General features: G+C 35.1%; 2 protein-coding genes and 1 long non-coding RNA gene across 7 annotated transcripts in view; 1 reads left to right on the plus strand and 2 right to left on the minus strand.

The window, feature by feature from the left end:
• LOC107753747 (calcium homeostasis endoplasmic reticulum protein-like) overlaps positions 1-9,069 on the minus strand; it is a 21,351-nt gene extending 12,282 nt beyond the window's left edge. The window contains exons 1-6 of the mRNA XM_016569960.1: positions 8,807-9,069; positions 7,953-8,126; positions 7,354-7,389; positions 5,545-5,711; positions 2,172-2,309; positions 1,933-2,084 (exon numbers count right to left, since the gene is read on the minus strand). Of these exons, the coding sequence (XP_016425446.1) occupies positions 1,933-2,084; positions 2,172-2,309; positions 5,545-5,711; positions 7,354-7,389; positions 7,953-8,126; positions 8,807-8,831 (692 nt within the window). The 5' untranslated portion in view covers positions 8,832-9,069. The remainder of the gene's footprint in view (positions 1-1,932; positions 2,085-2,171; positions 2,310-5,544; positions 5,712-7,353; positions 7,390-7,952; positions 8,127-8,806) is intronic.
• Positions 9,070-9,109: 40 nt separating this feature from the next.
• Positions 9,110-12,229, plus strand: LOC107753737 (uncharacterized). 3 transcript variants are annotated; one of them, XR_001641495.1, is made up of 3 exons: positions 9,110-9,144; positions 11,637-12,049; positions 12,176-12,229. It is a non-coding gene; the product is annotated as an uncharacterized LOC107753737 (long non-coding RNA). The 3 variants fall into 3 exon arrangements; XR_001641493.1 differs by lacking the exon at positions 9,110-9,144 and having other exon boundaries at positions 11,069-11,797; positions 11,885-12,049; XR_001641494.1 differs by lacking the exon at positions 9,110-9,144 and adding an exon at positions 11,069-11,321.
• A 39-nt stretch (positions 12,230-12,268) lies between these two features.
• Positions 12,269-18,183, minus strand: part of LOC107753736 (calcium homeostasis endoplasmic reticulum protein-like) — a 39,693-nt gene continuing 33,778 nt past the window's right edge. The window contains exons 9-16 of one of the 3 annotated variants that reach the window (XM_016569949.1): positions 17,196-17,431; positions 16,969-17,102; positions 16,787-16,873; positions 15,307-15,615; positions 14,998-15,114; positions 14,705-14,809; positions 14,408-14,500; positions 12,269-12,707 (exon numbers count right to left, since the gene is read on the minus strand). In XM_016569949.1, coding sequence (XP_016425435.1) covers positions 12,641-12,707; positions 14,408-14,500; positions 14,705-14,809; positions 14,998-15,114; positions 15,307-15,615; positions 16,787-16,873; positions 16,969-17,102; positions 17,196-17,431 — 1,148 coding nt within the window. In that variant the 3' untranslated portion in view covers positions 12,269-12,640. The remainder of the gene's footprint in view (positions 12,708-14,407; positions 14,501-14,704; positions 14,810-14,997; positions 15,115-15,306; positions 15,616-16,786; positions 16,874-16,968; positions 17,103-17,195; positions 17,432-18,183) is intronic. The other 2 variants (XM_016569950.1, XM_016569951.1) reach the window with 2 other exon arrangements.

Consider the following 18,183-nt stretch of genomic DNA (forward strand, 5'->3'; position numbering starts at 1 on the left):
GTGGTGGTGCTTTTTTGGTCATTCAGTGTTTCTTTAAAAAAAACTAACAAAAATACTGATAAGATAATAATGATACGAATTCTACTAATAAGAACAATATAAAACAAGTATTAATGAGCTGCTGGATTCATGAATATTAATCAGGTTGTGTGCGTTCGCTCAAACTGATTTGCTGAAACCAAAACAGGGACGATAATAGGTGAGCGCCAGCCAATGAGATTGCCGTTTGCGTACTAGTCCCGCCCACTACCAGAGAAAGAGGCAGTTCTTAATAGCTGAAGAATTCCAAAGGAACGCCGTTATTTTGACAGGAAAATACAACAAAGAATATGAAACTCTGAAGCGCTGAGTCAGAGTGTTTTCGGTGAGTGAAAATATATCTGTGCTAAACTTATACTTAGCCTCCAACTCACACACTGGCGAGTAAAATCTGAGAATTTATTAGCCGTTGGCTAATATTAAACATCATTTATTCGCCTAGAGTGAAGATTTAGTCGCATATGCGAGGTATTTAGTTGCAATGTAGAGGGTTGATAAAGATTTGATTCTCATACAGCCTAATTAACCCGCTAACAATGCGCTTTAGTTTACTGGTGTTCATTCAGCTACAGTGCACTCAGCTCAAACCGCAATGCTTCTATTTGAAACAGTGGTATTAATTTAAGATACTTCTTTTTCAAAATCATTGATATATTATTAATAATAACCACCACTTTTATTTGTATCTTATTTTTTTTATCAACAATATGGTTTAATTAAAATAATTTAATTATTGTCAGTGCGGAGGATATTTCGGTTAATTTATCCATGGCACATGTTTATTTAGTTTATTTTTTTTTTTACACGCAAGTAATGTTGTCCAGTTATTTGTTTCTATTATTTAAGCATTATTTTATTTATTTGTAAGGCTGCTTTGTTTGATTTATGCTGAAGTGTTTAATGCCTTTTAATGGTGAGACTTTTTTGGTAATCAGGCTCTCAAAAATTATGTAAAAATGTGGATTTAGATTTATCGGCCAACATATCGTTTATCGGCTTTCATATTTAAACAATTATCGGTTATCGGTATTGGCCAAATTTTTTATATTTGTGCATCCCTAGCATCAAAATAAATAAAAAATTAAGTGAAAGTTAGGATTCAAATTACATTTTTAAATGAAATAAAATTACCCGACCAGTGTTGTTGTTCTCGTAAATTAAAACTTTAAAACTATTTTGTTTATTTTAAATAAAAAAAATTAAATGTATTAATATATTTAAACTTATTTTATTTCAGTTAGTTTTTCAGGTGACATTTTACATTTTTAATTTAGTTCAAGTATTACAATTACTACAACTAAAATTGAAATGAATAATTAATTTAATTAATTAAAAACAGCATAACACAACAGCATTACACTAAAATTAAAATGAATGTGATGTCATTATTTAAATATATTATTTAGTTGTTCTTGAGCTATGCAATTAAAATAACCCTGATCAATAACTCAAATTAAAACATTTCTAACTTTGATTTACTTTAAATTGAAGACTTAAATTACTATAAAATTTCTAAAACTAAAACAAATTTAAAAACATAATAAATATTTATTATTATAAAATTGTATTATAACATTAAACATATTGTATAAACTATAAAAAATATAACATTAAAAGTATATATTATAAATAATTGTTAAAAATAATTCAATATATAGCTAGAAAAATTACATATAATTTAATATTTATATACATTTACACTAAGAAAAATGCTAAAAACAACAAAATAATAAATAATAAATTTGAAAAATAAACTATAATTCAAACATAATTCAAAATATTAATGAATTCTATATTAGTATATTTATAAGACTAAAATAACAGTCTACCTTTTTAGCTAATTTAAGTATTCAAATATATTGTAACAGTTCAGATGAAATCTCTGCATCTCACCAGTGATGCAGGACGTCATTGGTCAGATAGATGAGATGCAGGCGGAGCTCAAAATGTGCCTCGTCCGCAGTGATGCGGTTTCTGAGATGCGACGCCATCAGCTCGCAGTGCGGCGGGGTCTTAGCGTTACTGAACATCCAGTTCTTTCCAGCCTGAGAAAGAGAAATAACCAGATAAATGACTAATCTGAGACGTATCAGACAGACCGGGCATGACCGAGGCAGGTTTCCGGCTTGTACCGATATGGCGTCTTTGGTGCAGGTGTCTATGATGGGCTGGAGCAGGTTGTCGAACTCGTTCATGTCTAGCTGCGTCTCCACCAGCAGTTTCTGCATCTGCTGCTCCATCGCCAGAGAGATGGCGGCCGTCACTTGCTCCTGAAACCCCAAAACACATTTATTTAACAGAATATATCAATGTTCAAAAGCGTGGGATCAGTAGGACTATTTTTGGGTAAGAAATTAGTTTTTTCAGCAAGGTGCTGCTCCTGCTGCTGGAGGTTTCACTGGCTCTGCTGGATGAAACGATTTTGAACAGCTTGAAGTTTGAAGATTTTACTCAAAGTCAATAAAATGTTATTAATACTGCTAAAATGTTTAAGCAAGTTGCTAACATTTTAAAACATTGTTAACAACTGAATATGCTGCTACCATGTTTTTTTATGCTTTGCTTCCATGTTTTAACACATTCCTAGTATGTTTGAGTGTTTCTTGCATGTTTTAACACATTGCTAGCATGTTGCTAACATGTTTTTTACATATTGCTATCATTTTCTTTCCATTTGATTTTACACATTACTAACATTTTGCTCATGTTTTAACATGTTGCTATCATGAATTAACACATTACTAGCCTGTTGTAACACATTGCTAACATGATTCAAGCATGATTTAACAGTTAACAGTTTTAACAGCATGTTTTGAACATTGTTAACATGATTTAACACATTGCTAGCATATTTAACATTTTGCTAATGTTTTAACATGTCCTAACATGATTTATCATGCTGCTAACATGTTTTTTTTATATGTTGCTAGCATGATTTATCACATTGCTAATATGTTTTAACTAGGGCTGTCAGTTTAACGCGTTAACTTAATTAGTTATGAAAAAATAACGCGCTTAAAATATTTGAATGCAGTTAACGCACTGGCCCCGCCCCCAGACCTGTATGTCATCTTACATTTCATACAGTTGACCGCTGACAAATATGATGCATGGCAACAACTCCATAAATGCAGTTATGCCCTAAAATTCAAGATATTGGGGCAAAAATGCCCCTGTCTGAGTTTTTCTCTCATATTTATATCATACGATATCACGCGAGCAGCGAGAGCAGTAGCCTATTGCACGAGAGCTGATTTTGTCCCGAATATCACGAGTTTAAATGTGATTTTATACAACAGTTCAGCAAATAAGAAGTTGATATTGTGTTATATTTTAAACACAAAATGACGTGTTTTTGCTCAATTTTGCTGAGAACATATTACCTTTAAAGCCATAGCAGAACTGCTGTGCGTCTCCGAGCAACACAGCGTTGTTCAGGAGTTTTTTTTTCAGCTAATGAATCCGCGTTTTGAACGAATCGTGTGAATCAATGATTCAAAGGCCCATTCATAAAGAAAGCTGTTTACTTCATTCCTGAATGAATCTGCCTCGAATGAATGACTCATAAAGACATTTACCGCCACCTGCTGGCAGATTTAGTTTCTTATTTAGAGTATGAATTTATAAAAAAACAAAAATTATAAATCAAATAAAAAAACATTAAAGGGATTGTTCACCCAAAATATTCAACTTCTGTCATCATTTACTCACCCTCATGTCGTTTCAAACCTTTCTATTGTGGAACATAAAAGAAGGTATTTTGAAGACTATTGGTAACAAAGCTGTTTTGGTTACCAATGACTTTCATTGTATGAACAAAAAATACTGAGATGTTTCTCAAATTATCTTCTTTTATGTTTCATAGTTTATGTTAGTCCGTTGTAGCCTAAATGTTTATGTGTAATAAATGTTTTTATTGAATCAAATAAAATATTTCTAAAGCTACAATTTGTAATGTCTACTTGATACTTTCTCATTTAACAAACATTTTAAATAATCTTTTGTGGGTATTTTCAGTCAAATTTATTTTGCAATTAATTCGATTAATTAATCGACACATCATGAAGTTAATCAGATTAAAATTTTTAATCAACTGACAGCCCCAGTTTTAACATTTTGCTAATGTTTTAACACACTACTACCATTATTCTAACGTAACTTAACACACTGCTAGCATTACTTAACACATTGCTAGAATGGTTTAACACATTGTTAGTATGTTTTAGCATGTTGTCCTAGGACAGGCTGGCTTTGCTAGTGATACACAGCTTAAATATTTATTTTTTATATAAATAATAAGATATTATTTATTTATAAGATATTATTTATTGTACAAAAGTTTTGACCCCCTCAATGAAAGTCTATGGGACTTTGCATAGTTTTGATGGTCTGTTTAACGAAAACCACAAGTCTGATCATTTAGAAAAGATATAGCAACCCGAGTCAGACCAGTCTGAAGTTCTGACGCGAGTTTGGTGGTTTTAGCTCCCTACTAAATTTAGTCTCAGAAGATGAAGCAGCAGCTTAAATAGTAGATCAGGAGGTTGCCTTTGTCAATCCAACATAATATATTCAAACAGAAAACAGTTCTTTTGAGTTGTATTTCACAATATCACTGTATTTTTTGATCAAATAAATTCAGCCCTGGTGCGAAGAAGATAAATGATTGGAAATTGATTGGAATGATTGGAAATGTATTCCTTTACCTTCTCTGGGTATTACCAGCTCCTTTGAATCACATTCAGTCACTATTACCCACCCTTTTAAAATCCATTTTGTAATTGTTTATCGACCCCCAGGACCACAAGGTAACTTTTTGGATGAATTAGAACTGACGAATTTGCCACGTTCTTCATAAATAAAATTAAAACCATCAGTGCACAATTTTCTACACCACAATCTGTCAAGCACGACACTTGCTTCTCTAATCTTTTTGTATTCTATATTTGTTTTCTTTTTATTCATCATTAAAAAAAAACTTGCTACGTGTACTGCGTTAAGCTAACTGAGACTTATTATAGCACTTGCATATTATTGCTCTTTTGTTGATTTTGATTGTTTCCATTGTCCTCATTTGAAGTGAAGTGACAAGTATGGTGACCCATAATAGGAATTAGTGCTCTGCATTTATCCCATCCAAAGTGCACACACACAGCAGTGAACACACACACCGTGAACACATACCCGGAGCAGTGGGCAGCCATTTTTTGCTGCGGCGCCCGGGGAGCAGTTGGGGGTTCGGTGCCTTGCTCAAGGGCACCTCAGTCATGGTATTGAAGGTGGGAGAGAGCGCTGTACATTCACTCCCCCCACCTACAATCCCTGCCGGTACAAGACTCGAACCCGCAACCTTTGGGTTACGAGTCCGACTCTCTAACCATTAGGCCACGACTTCCCCAACACGCTGTAAGTCGCTTTGGATAAAAGCATCTGCTAAATGTCTAAATGTAAATGGACCATCAAAACTACGCAAAGTCCCATTGTGCGCAAAAGATTTGAATGCACCTGTCTGAGGCTGAGCAGGTGTTGCTCCTGCTGCTGGAGGTTCCACTGGCTCTGCTGGATCAGCTCCTCCACAGACGGCGTGGTCGGCGGGATCGGCGGCGGCGGGAGCATTGTCATTGGCGCGGGAACATCTGCGACCTCTTTATCCGGGGGTTTACAGAGCAGTGCTAATCACAAGAACACACAGACGCAAAAACTATAACTCCTTCTGTGTGCCGAAACAAACATCTGCCTGCCAGTGATGGATGTGAGTGAACGGTCACACTACTGAAGGAAGCGTGACTCTCTTTTGAATGGACGTTCCCAGAGCAAAACCATTCAGATCAGAGAAACATGCAGGAAATCACTCATGCTGGTTTGTTCCCCTCTGATTTTCCATGTCTGGAGACAGTCGCATGAAAAACTCGGGAATACATTAACAAAACATTAAGCTGAGGAAAGCATGGGGATACAACATACTGAACTGACTGCAAATAACTGAGGGAAAAAGAAATCAAGTAAAGAACCCAAAGGAAAACTGCTTGCTTGTGGCTTCCTTAGATTGAAAATGAAGCTGAAAGTTTGAATCAAGATTTATACGGAATACTTGCATTTGAAAAACAAACAAAAGTAAACCAAAAATCTAATCAAGCTGCACAAGTTTATATATCATGTATGCTGCAAAAAACAGTGCAGTAAAGTAATGTGCTTACTTAAATAGTTTACCTAAAAATATTAATTTGCAGAAAATTTACTCACCTTCGGACCATCCAAAACGTAGATTAGTTTGTTTCTTCATCAGAACGTATTTGTAGAGATGTAGCATTATCACCACAATGGGTGCCGTCAGAACGAGAGTCCAAACAGCTGATAAAAACTTCACAATAATCCACAAGTAATCCACACCACTCCAGTCCATCAGTTAACATCTTGAGAAGACAAAAGCTGCGTGTTTGTAAGAAACAAACCCATCATTAAAATGTTTTTAACTTGGATAGAGTCCTTTACCCATAATGTTGCTTCCTCCAGTGGAAAAAGTTGTCTAATCTGAAATAGTTGAAAAATATGCAGAAATATGAGCCCATAATCCATAATAACGCTTCCTCTGCTGAAAGTCCATCTCCTGTTGTCTCTCACATCAAAATCCACCCACATATTTGTTTAGAGCTGTTTTGGCTTGTAAACGATGCTTGATCTGTGCAGATTTCTCTCCTGATTCTGACGAGACGACTTTTTCACTGGAGAAAGCAACATTATGGATGGAGGACTCTCTATCAAAGTTAAAAACACACTAATGAAGGATTTGTTTCTTACAAACATGCATGTTTTCACTTCACAAGATGTTAACTGATGGACTGGAGTGGTGTGGATTACTTGAGGATTATTGTGATGTTTCTATCAGCTGTTTGGACTCTCATTCTGACGGCACCCATTCACTGCAGAGGATCCACTGGTGAGCAAGTGACGTAATGCTACATTTTTCCAAATCTGATGAAGAAACAAACTCATCAACATCTAGGACAGTCTGAGGGTGAGCACATTTTCAGCTAATTATCATTTTTGGGTGAACTATTCTATTAATTCTTGGTTCGAATCCCTGAATATGAGAAATAGTAACAGCGATGGTTGGCAAACACTACCAAAAGTGTTTCACGGCTGTTTCTGAAAGTTTCAACCAATTTAACAGGTTGAAGTATGTCTGAGAAAACGTAAACCACAACATAATCTGACAAATGAAACATAAAAAAAGTTTCAAGCACTAATGATACAGAAGAACTTCATGAATACCAGGCAAAATTAAACATTTCTGATCATCGGTCTAATAAATACCTTCCATTTTATATTCATCATCATGAGAGCCAGAATCTATAAAGGAGAGAAGCACACCATAAAGATGAAACTTACACACAATACAGCTGTCAAACAGGCAAATCTAGCTGTACATTTCAATCACACAAGCCCCGTGTTAGTAACAGGGTTATTAGCATTACCTAAAACTAAATCTAAAAACATTTTTTGTTAATTGAAGCTGAAATAAAATGAAAATAAACTTTAGATGTAAAACTTATATAATGCCTTGACCCCTAACTGAAATAAGCTTAAGTTGAAGCACCAAAAATAAATAAGATTACTAAAAACTAAAACAGAACTAAGCCTAAAATTGAAATAATATAAAATAAACCTAAACAGTAATATTAAAAAATAAATAAAATAAAAACTAATAAAAATGGCAATAAAAAAAATTAAGGCTCAATCAAAATGTTCATACAAACTACAAGAAAATATAAATAATATTAAAATAACACTGGTTAGTTGAAATTAGACTTGCGCCGGTATTCGGTAATGCGATATATCACGGTAATGAATATGCACGATATTGTGATCGTGGTAAAATGCGACTTATGCTCTGCAGCGGTTCATTCACGTACGCTGCTGCTGTTCGATGGCCAGTTTGTATTTGTAGTAGCCGAAATATTCCCCTCCGAACAGAAAGGAGAACTTGAGGTTGTCCTTCTGCTTCTCCATGGTCATCTTCTCAAACTCGGGTCCATTTCGGGCGACAAACTGGGCCAGTTTATCAATGACATTACGCAGTTCTTGATCTGATGGGGAAAATCAGAGAGAGAGAGAGAAAAATACAATACACAAAATAAATACATAGTATATTTTTTAAAATATAACCGTTCATATAGTATTATTTTAATGAATATAAGGAATTATTTTAAGATATTTTTTAATATTTGCCATCTTTTTAAAGTGTAAGAAGCTTTCAGCCATTTTCTTTCCTATCTTTTTGTGATGACGGCAATCGCTAATATCAACGGTCCACAGTTTTAGTGCAGTAAATATATTTGTACTAGTAATGTTGGTCACCACTGACATCTACTTTTTATTTAATTTTTTTATTTTATTAAAGATATAACATTCACAGTACAGTAAGTATAACATTAACAAAAAAATTCTGAAAAGATAACATTCACAGGGGATACAGTCAAAGCAATAAAATACATACATAACCAGAATACAAAACAGTAAATACATAATAATAAAAACGAAATATAAACAGAAAAAAGCAACCATTGACATCTACTGTAAAAGCTTTAACAGTTATATATACAGAAAGTCAGTGAATACACCTGCCATCCCACCCACACTAAATAACCAGCACATAAATGCTAATTTTATGTGATAATTGTGTGTTTGTTAGTGAGGTTTTGTAATGTATAATATCAGTTTATTCGCGCTCGCGCTGCAGTACAATCACTCACGCAAGCGTAGTTACCTTCTGGAGGCGTGGAAATATCCATTTTTCTTAAGATTACTCGCTAGTATTAGACCAGGAATTCATTTATAACACATGACGCTGAGGCGCGAAACAAAATAACTCGCTTTCAAACGGGCGCGACCATTATATTGGCATGGGTTTGTTGTGTTTCAGTTCAAGATGAAGCGACGGGAAACTGAACCGTGACGACTTCCTCCGGTGCGTGAGCTGCGCATGCGCTCTGGAGACGTTCGGAAGGGCCGTGACGTCACAGCGTCGCCTGCCGTTGGGAGGCTGTAACTAACGGCAGTTTTTGACATTTTTACGCTGTTGATGACACCCGAATAACTGGCTTTGTTAGTAATTTTATATTTAAGTTAGTTATGTTCTCTAAGTATCTACTGTTTTGTACCTCAAACCAGTTTTTTTCAACAGGGAAAGCAACCCAAACTCAGTCACCGCATATGCAGAAGAAGAGTTTAACTTTAAACCCTTTCACACATACAGTCTTTACTGGTAAATTACCTTTAAGAGATCATGTGTGAACACGACCTTTTCAAAAATCCCGGTAAATTCGTTCTGGCAATCATATGGTTCTTATGGAGATGGCTTGGTTACTCTGAGCTGTTTACAAAGCGCCGCTGCTTTTTTAAAATAGCTTTTCTATGTAAATATGACGCTAGATGGAAATCTTTGACCATTGTGCCTCGCAGCTTTTTCAATGTGTCGTGCTCGAGATGATATCAACAAGTGTTTTTAATTGTAGGACGACTTTTTTAGGACGACACACGGCTCGAAAGCAGCGGGGCTTTTATTATGCCACAGTCGACCGCTTCCGCTGCTTCCGGTCGTTAAATGTTCTTCGAAACATTTGGGATAAAGTACACAAGTCAGCAAAATATATAACACTGTTCTAGTGGTTTTTGGATATCTTAATAAAAAAATCTTACATATTGTGCCTTTAAGTATTTGCTTATTTAAATCCTGATAGTGAATTTTTATTTTATTTTTATTTTTTGGCCGGGCAGTGTAACAATAGCGTATGCTTGTAAATGAGGTCTAAAACGGTGCTTCTCAATCAGGGGGCTGGTGACCACTATAGGGGACTTAGCAAACTTCAAAGGGGAATTAATAAGTCTAAATTATTTAAAATATTTAAGTTTATAAAACTCCAGGGCCCCCTTCATCCAAAATCCTTATATATAGGCATGTTGTAATAAAACTAAGTAAAATAATACATATGAATTTAATGTTTTCTTTTAGAATTTGAAAATAAGATATAACTAAATTTGAATAATTTTACTGCTGCTTCTTCTAATCAATCATCTTCACAATTTTTGGACCACTTGAGATAGACTGGCCCAACAAAACAATAACGATTAAGGTGTGTTCTGGTATATATGGTTTATGAGGGCACAAATGTGTATAATGACATAGGTAATACAACGTAAACATGATTTATGAGGACACTTCCTGGGCCGTAAACCAAAAGGCTTTAAAAAAAAATAGTAAATAGTGTTTTTTTAAACTCAAAAATTGCCAGTAGTTTTCTGTAAGGGGTAGGTTTAGGTGTAGGGCGATAGAATATACAGTTTGTACAGTATAAAAACCATTACGCCTATGGAGAGTCCCCATAAACCACATATGCAAGAATGTGTGTGTGTGACCTATATCTCTATGGTCCTGCTTTAATCCTGAACTCTCCTCCATGATCCACACACTATTTTATTTTTTTTAATCTATCATAAACAGGCAAAATTAAGTAACCCTTTTAAATTGCAGAAAATTCTGGAGCAGGTATATACATATATACAGTTGAGGTCAAAAGTTTACATCCCCCTTTCCGAATCTGCAAAAGGTTAATTATTTTACCAGAATCAGAGGGATAGTACAAAATGCATGTTATTGTTTAGTTAGTGCTAACCTGAATAAGATATTTCACATAAAAGATGTTTACATATAGTCCACAAGAGAAAATTATAGTTGAATTTATAAAAATGACCCCGTTCAAAAGTTTACATACACTTGATTCTTGCCTGAATGATCGACAGCCATTTTTTGTTGTTGTTTGTTTAGTGATAGTTTTTCATGAGTCCCTTGTTTGTCCTGAACAGTTAAACTGCCTGCAGTTCTTCAGAAAAATCCTTCAGGTCCCACAAATTCTTTGGTTTTCCAGCATTTTTGTGTATTTGAACCCTTTCCAACAATGACTGTATGATTTTAAGATCCATCTTTTTACACTGAGGACAACTGAGAGACTCATATGCAACTATTACAGAAGGTTCAAATGCTCAGTGATGTTCCAGAAGGAAAAACCATGCATTAAGAGCCGGGGGGTGAAAAAAATCCCAGGATGGCGACGACGATGACCGTACTTTATCACAATCATCATCTTCCGGTCACCACTCAGACTCTTCCTCGAGGTCTAGCTCGTCCAATGCAACGGTAACACACGGCCCCAGTTCTGACCGTCACTTGAAGGAGGTTGCAATACAGACTCAGGCAGATGGACTAACTTACACATGGTCTTCTGGTAGGTTTACATTATCTGATACTTCAGGCCAGCCAGACTCTATTCTTTTGGGGTGTACCTCAGGGTTATAGTTTAGGACCACTTTGTTCTTGTTCTGCGAAAAATGTATTTGGGACAAGAACACGCCCAAATCATATTTCATATTAAAATCAAAATATATATATATTTTTTATTTGTTTGTTTGCATTTTTACACTATTTTCATGACATTTAAGCACATTTTGCTCCAAACTCCCATTACCGTAATGCAAAAAACCTGGAAAGACCTGGACATGTTTTTGTGAGATCCACCCATTTATGTTGTCAATTGTTTCAGGCAAGGCTGCCATTGGTCCATCACTGGGCATGACGTACATGGACCCCACCCCAATAGCCAGTCACACAGTCAGCGCTGAAACCATCGAGAGTGAGTATACAATATGAACTACACGCTTTACGTCTGAATAACCCTGAACCTAGGAAACATGAATATCTCAAGTGGTTATAAAGAATCAGAACATTCCAGTCACTGTGGAAATCCTTTTCTTACTAGCTGAACCAGCTCATTATCTTCCATGTTAACAGGTTTGACGGCATACAGTCCCGCTGTTTTTGCACTCAACGATGTTGCTGCAGCAGTTAGATCTCACTAGAGCATTCATCGACTCCACCAGACGTCACTACACGTCATTGATTGAGTCACTGGGACCTGCTGATTACAAATACACCACACTAGAGGATACTAAAGAGGTAAGAATTTGACGAGTAACGAAAATGAGGGTTAGACAAACAGCGGTTGTGGTTTATATATCAAAACATTTTTTAGATTTCTTCAATATCTTTAGTGTTTACTAACAGGACTTTTTCTTGTTCTAGTTTATTCACGCTCACAGGCCGCCCAAACTGAGTATTGAAGACGCTTTAGAGGAAATGAGAGACTATCATTAGTTGAATGAACAGATGATCAATGTTTTGGATGCATCGTCCACAAATCATAAACAGCCAAAAAAAATTCAATCATTGTTCATGCAATAACGTGCCTAAATAAACCAGCATTTTTCAGTATCTGTTCATCGTGCTTTACTTTAATCATTCATGCATAAATAAAATGTTTACATAAACACTGTGCCCTTTTTAAAGCGTCTTTATTTTGCTTGTACAGAGTCTCAGATTAATCAAAGGAAACGCTTGCGATGACACTGACACCTCTGAGTTACAATATGATGCTTTGATGCATTTTACTACAAAAAGGAACCAAGGGCAAGATAAAACGTCCAAACAAATGTGAAAAACAGCTTTATGACATCTACAGTAAAAATACAGACCACGTGTGATGGGTGATCACTCTGTGCTGGAGGGATCCTGTGGGTCAGACCCAGCAGGGCCTGAACCCAAACCAGATGTGGAGCTGCGGAGAGACCATATTTCATGTAAATCGCTATTTGGATTGGATCAATTTACTTACATTTATTAGGTGAAATGATCATTATCAGCCAAAATCTGCATTCATTTTTATGCATTTATTTTAATTTAAATAAATATATTTTTTTTGTCAGATGGCATGACAACAATAATTAAACCACTAATCATAATTTTTTTAAATTTTTCAATCCTGCAGCGCAACAACAAATTTAGCTTTAGTCCCAAAATTTGGCTTATGAAGGTCAAAACTGACCAAATAATAATAATACATAAATAAATAAATACAATCATAAACATTGCAATCTGGATGGGATAAATTTTTTTTGCAATTCTTTTCAAATTTTGTTTTAGTAACAATATTTAACTTATAAAGGTCAAAATAAATGTGGAGAAGATTTGTGACCAAAAATACAATAATAGACTTTGTAATGGGATTTTGTAGGATGGGATTAGATTTAAATTTCGGAGCCCCTAATCAAGGTTATTATAGTTTTGAATTTTTAAATTAGTTTTATTTTAATATAGGCTAATAAATAAATTCTAATCAATTCTAAATGTTTCTGAAGACAGTCAGTTCCCCTCAGAAACACATTCATATAAACCCCCAAATCAATATTGAGGATTTTCTTCCAATAGTTCGTGCATCATGAACAGTGAGTGATCTGCCTGCTGCAGTATTTTTCTCTGTGCGTCCGTCTTCAGCATCTCTGGCCTGTGTTAACGGGCGTTTACAGACTTCATATTTTCACATAAATGACATTTGGAAAATGATATGCATTGCAACGCAGTTTGTGCAACATAGATCGGCTGCAATAAAACAATAAACGGCCGGTTGCCGATCGTGTAAGTTCCAGAGGAAGCTCCTTCGGCCGTCATACACACACGTGACTGACCGCTCGCTCGCACCAACAGGAGGAGGAGGGGCCGTGCTACTCTCTACACTGCACTCAACCTGAGGGATTCCTACACTTTCAGTCTTTGAGGAGACATGAAAAACAGCGCATACCGCAGGAACGGTATAACGGAAAATATTAGCGGTTTTGAAACCGTGAAATTTTCAAATCGCATTATACCTTGAAACCGGTAATCGGCCCACGCCTAACCTGATGTAATAGATTTAATGCTGGTGTGGTTCGGGTCGTGACTCGCAGTCTTTATGTCAAACGGTTCTGGTCTGGTACAGAATGAATTAATAAATTAATTAAAGTAGTGCTGCTGTTGGATAACGGGTCGAGTGTTCTGTTAAGTACTGCTGGTGTACGTTTACCAAACAGGACCCGTGCAGGACTGTTCTCTCTGTCAGATAACCTCACGTGTGCGATGCGCCATTTACAGGTATTTCCCTAAACCGCCACACAGCTCATATATTTTTCCGCCAAGGGTACGAAAATAACCTTGCCCCTAATGAGTGGAAAAAAATAGGTAATTTGCTCCGTAATTTTTACTGATATTTTTTTTTTACAAAATTTCACAAAATAAAAATGTCAGTTACTCTTTTTGAATTACTTTTTTATGATTAATCAAAAAAATAATAAAAACACAATAAAACAAATAAAATAAACTCAAATAATAAAATATCAAATAAACGTAAAAAAAAAAAAAAACTGATGCAGACAGGATCACAAAACAAAAAAAAGTTCTTTTCAAATGCGAACTGGATTTTGGTAACAAGGTAGCTCGACTTACGGTGGTGTCGGACTGCGTGATTTTGCAGCGTCACGACGCTTGTCTGGAGATCGTGATCTGGAGCGACTTCGGGACCTGGACCTGGAGTGACTCCTGCTCCAATGGGAGAAAGTCAAAAATGTGTAAAAAAAAAAAAATTTAATAAAAACACAATAAAACAAATAAAATAAACCATTAAATAATATAAATATCAAATAAACGAGAAAAAAAAAAAACTAATGCAGACAGGATCACAAAACAAAAAAAAGCGCTTTTCAAATGCGAACTGGATTTTGGTAACAAGGTAGCTCGACTTACGGTGGGGTCGGACTGCGTGATTTTGCAGCGTCATGACGCTTGTCTGGAAATCGAGATCTGGAGCGGGAGCGACTTCGGGACCTGGATCTGGAGTGACTCCTGCTCCTACGGGAGAAAGTCAAAAATGTGTAAAAAAAAAAAAAATTTAATAAAACAAATAAAATAAACCATTAAATAATATAAATATCAAATAAATGTAAAAAAAAAAAAAATGATGCAGACAGGATCACAAAACAAAAAAAAGTGCTTTTCAAATGCGAACTGGATTTTGGTAACAAGGTAGCTCGACTTACGGTGGTGTCGGACTGCGTGATTTTGCAGCGTCACAACGCTTATCTGGAGATCGAGATCTGGAGCGAGATCTGGAGCGGGAGCGACTTCGGGACCTGGATCTGGAGCGACACCTGCTCCTCCGGGAGAAAGTCAAAAATGTGTAAAAAAAAATTATAAAAACACAATAAAACAAATAAAATAAACTATCAAATAACAAAATATCAAATAAACGTTAAAAAAAAAATCTGATGCAGACAGGATCACAAAAAAAAAAAAAAAGTGCTTTTCAAATGCGAACTGGATTTTGGTAACAAGGTAGCTCGACTTACGCTGGTGTCGGACTGCGTGAATTTGCAGCATCACGACGCTTGTCTGGAAATCGTGATCTGGAGCGGGAGCGACTTCGGGACCTGGATCTGGAGTGACTCCTGCTCCTCCGGGAGAGTGTCAAAAATGTGTTCAACAACAATGTCAAAGCAGATATTTTTTTGGGATGCCGAGAGCGAGATCTGGAGTTAGAGCGAGAACGAGAGCGGGATCTGGATCTGGAGCGAGAGGATTTGGAAGACCTGGAGCTGGAGCGTGACGTGGATCGTCCTCGACTGCGTGACCGACTGCGCGAAGGACTCCCTCGGGTGCTGCCAAAAAATCATCACGTGAAATGTTACTGAGGAAACAATGGGAATGACTTTTGTTTAGTCGCATATGAATTCCTGTTATTTTAGTATTAGTAGAACACTATAATACAGTTCATTAATATTTTTAATTAGCTTTTAGTTTTATATTTTCAGTTTTCATTTTAATTTTAGTTTAAGTTTTACTAATGTTGTATTTTGTCATTTTATTAGGCTTTTTTATAATCAGTTTTGCTAGTCAATTTGTTTATACTTCAGTTTTAGTAATTTTAGCATACCATTATAGTATTTAAATATATTAAGAAATATATTCGATTTTATTTTCTTCATCATTCATTTAAATTTGAGTTTTAATAATTTTATCATTTTTATTAGTTTGTATATTTATATAGTTCTTATTTCAGATTTCAGCTATTTCAGTATACTATTATGGCATTTATTCATATTTTGTTTTTTTATTATTATTTTCAGCTTCCATTTTAATGTTAAAATTTTACAAAAGTTATGTTCAGTTGTTTGTTTTTTATATTCAGCACATTTTTATGTCAGTTTTAGTTTTAATAATTTTAGTATACTATTATAGTATTTCAAATCGTTTTTTTTATATATATATACACATATATATATATATATTTTTTTTTTCAGCTTTCACTTTAATTTTAGTTCAAGTTTTTCTAAATTTTGTTGTGTTTTGTTGTTTTTATATTTAGCATATTTATTTTTTGTTTACTATTATTTATTAATATTTTGAATTAGGTTTTATTTTCTGCTTTCATTTTAATTTTCACAAAATTTGCTGTGTTTTGTCTTTTAAATTCTTTTGAATTATTTATTTAGGTTTTATATTTATATTTTTATTTATTTTATTTCCGTTTTAGTAATTTTCGTATACTATTAAAGTATTAATATTATTTATCTTTCATTTTAGTTTCAGTAATTTTGGTGTATTCTTGTTTTTATTAGGTTTTTTATATTTAGCTTTTATTTCCGTTTTAGTCTTAGTAGCTTTAGCACTTCAATATATTTTATTGAATTTCTAAGACAACATTTGTAATTATGCTTAGTTTTAGCTTTTTGTCTATTATTTAAATTTTTTTCAGTTTTATTTCAACTAATGAAAATGCTTTTAATAGGTTTTGTTAGAATACATTAAAACAGTTCATTTCTTCCACACCTGTTGCGTTTGTCCTGTTCCTTTTTCCGCCTCTCTCTCATTTTGGCCCGGTGGAACTCGTACAGACCGCCCTGTTCCCAACCCTCACTGGAAAAATGATCGTTTTCATGTCATTACAAATGAAGTATTAAATAAAAACAACCAAAAAACGACAACTCAAGAGCAGTCACATTGGTGTTCACCTGTTTCTGGGTCTGTCGTGGGACGGCAGGATGTAAAACGCCTCCACTGCAGCCAGCAGACGGTCACTGGGAGGCTTTGTGGGCAGCGGACGGATGTCTTTTGGGTCCAGAGGCTTATAATCATGATCTTCAAGCTATTGTTAAAGAGAAAGTTTAAACTCACATTTAAGACGAGACTGACAAAAACAAGCATCTACTTTCTCAGCTGACGTCGAATGTAAAATTACCTTCACAAGCGGCGCCATGAGTCCTGCGGGAAGGTCGAAGTAGGGCACATTGGGCACCAGACTGGAGTCGTCCTGACTGACATGAGTTGGGGTCTGCTTGTGTGGCGCCTGACTGTTAAAGTCGTGAGGAGGCGGCCCCAAATCAGGATGCTGGTTCCCGCCCCGTGGAGGATGATCAGATATCCCAGGAGGAGGAATCCTCTGGCTTGGGTGGTGATCAGGGGGCGGACTGATCTCTGATGAAAAGAACAATATATTATGTATGTCATAAAGCAAGGAGTAACCTGGGAATTTAAGTCCTACTTGTGGCAAGTCTAAAATTTCAGCATGCTAGTCAAAATTGTTTCATGAAACTACAAACTCGACTAAATGTATGAAATTATTAGTTTTTATTTACTGTTACATTCTATGCATTTTTAGAATTTTTCAAAACTTTAGACTTTCAAAACGGTCTTACACAAATTTAGTATTTTTAGTAAAACATGCACAACAAAATCAGAAAACAATTTGCCTAATTTAGGCAGACTTTTTGGAGCAAAACAACAACAACAACAACTGTTTGTTAACCATTAAATTATTAATAACTAATTGTTTCTTATGTCTCTATTTGTTTTTTGTTTTTTTTCTAATTTGGAAAATAGGTGATTTGTTTTATAATTAATTCAAGAATTTCAAGACTACAGAACAACAATAATTACTGTTATTAATATTCAAAACAGTATATTATTTAAATCATAAAAAGTAAACATCAGTAAAGAAATATATTTTTATTACAATAATACTTTTAAATAAATAACTGTACTGTAAAAAAAAAAAAAAAAAGAGCATTTTTGGTCACATCTGAATTAAAGTTTTATTTAAATATTAGTAGGAGCGACCCCGAATAGTCGAAGTTTCGATGCTTCGATAGGAGGACCCTGATTCGACTACCAATCTCACAGTCGAATATTCGCGGGTGTTATGATCATGCCATTTTGGCTATATGGGG

This window comes from Sinocyclocheilus rhinocerous, unplaced genomic scaffold (genome assembly GCF_001515625.1).
Source record: "Sinocyclocheilus rhinocerous isolate Xijiao unplaced genomic scaffold, SAMN03320098_v1.1 scaffold202, whole genome shotgun sequence".
Lineage (NCBI taxonomy): Eukaryota > Metazoa > Chordata > Actinopteri > Cypriniformes > Cyprinidae > Sinocyclocheilus > Sinocyclocheilus rhinocerous.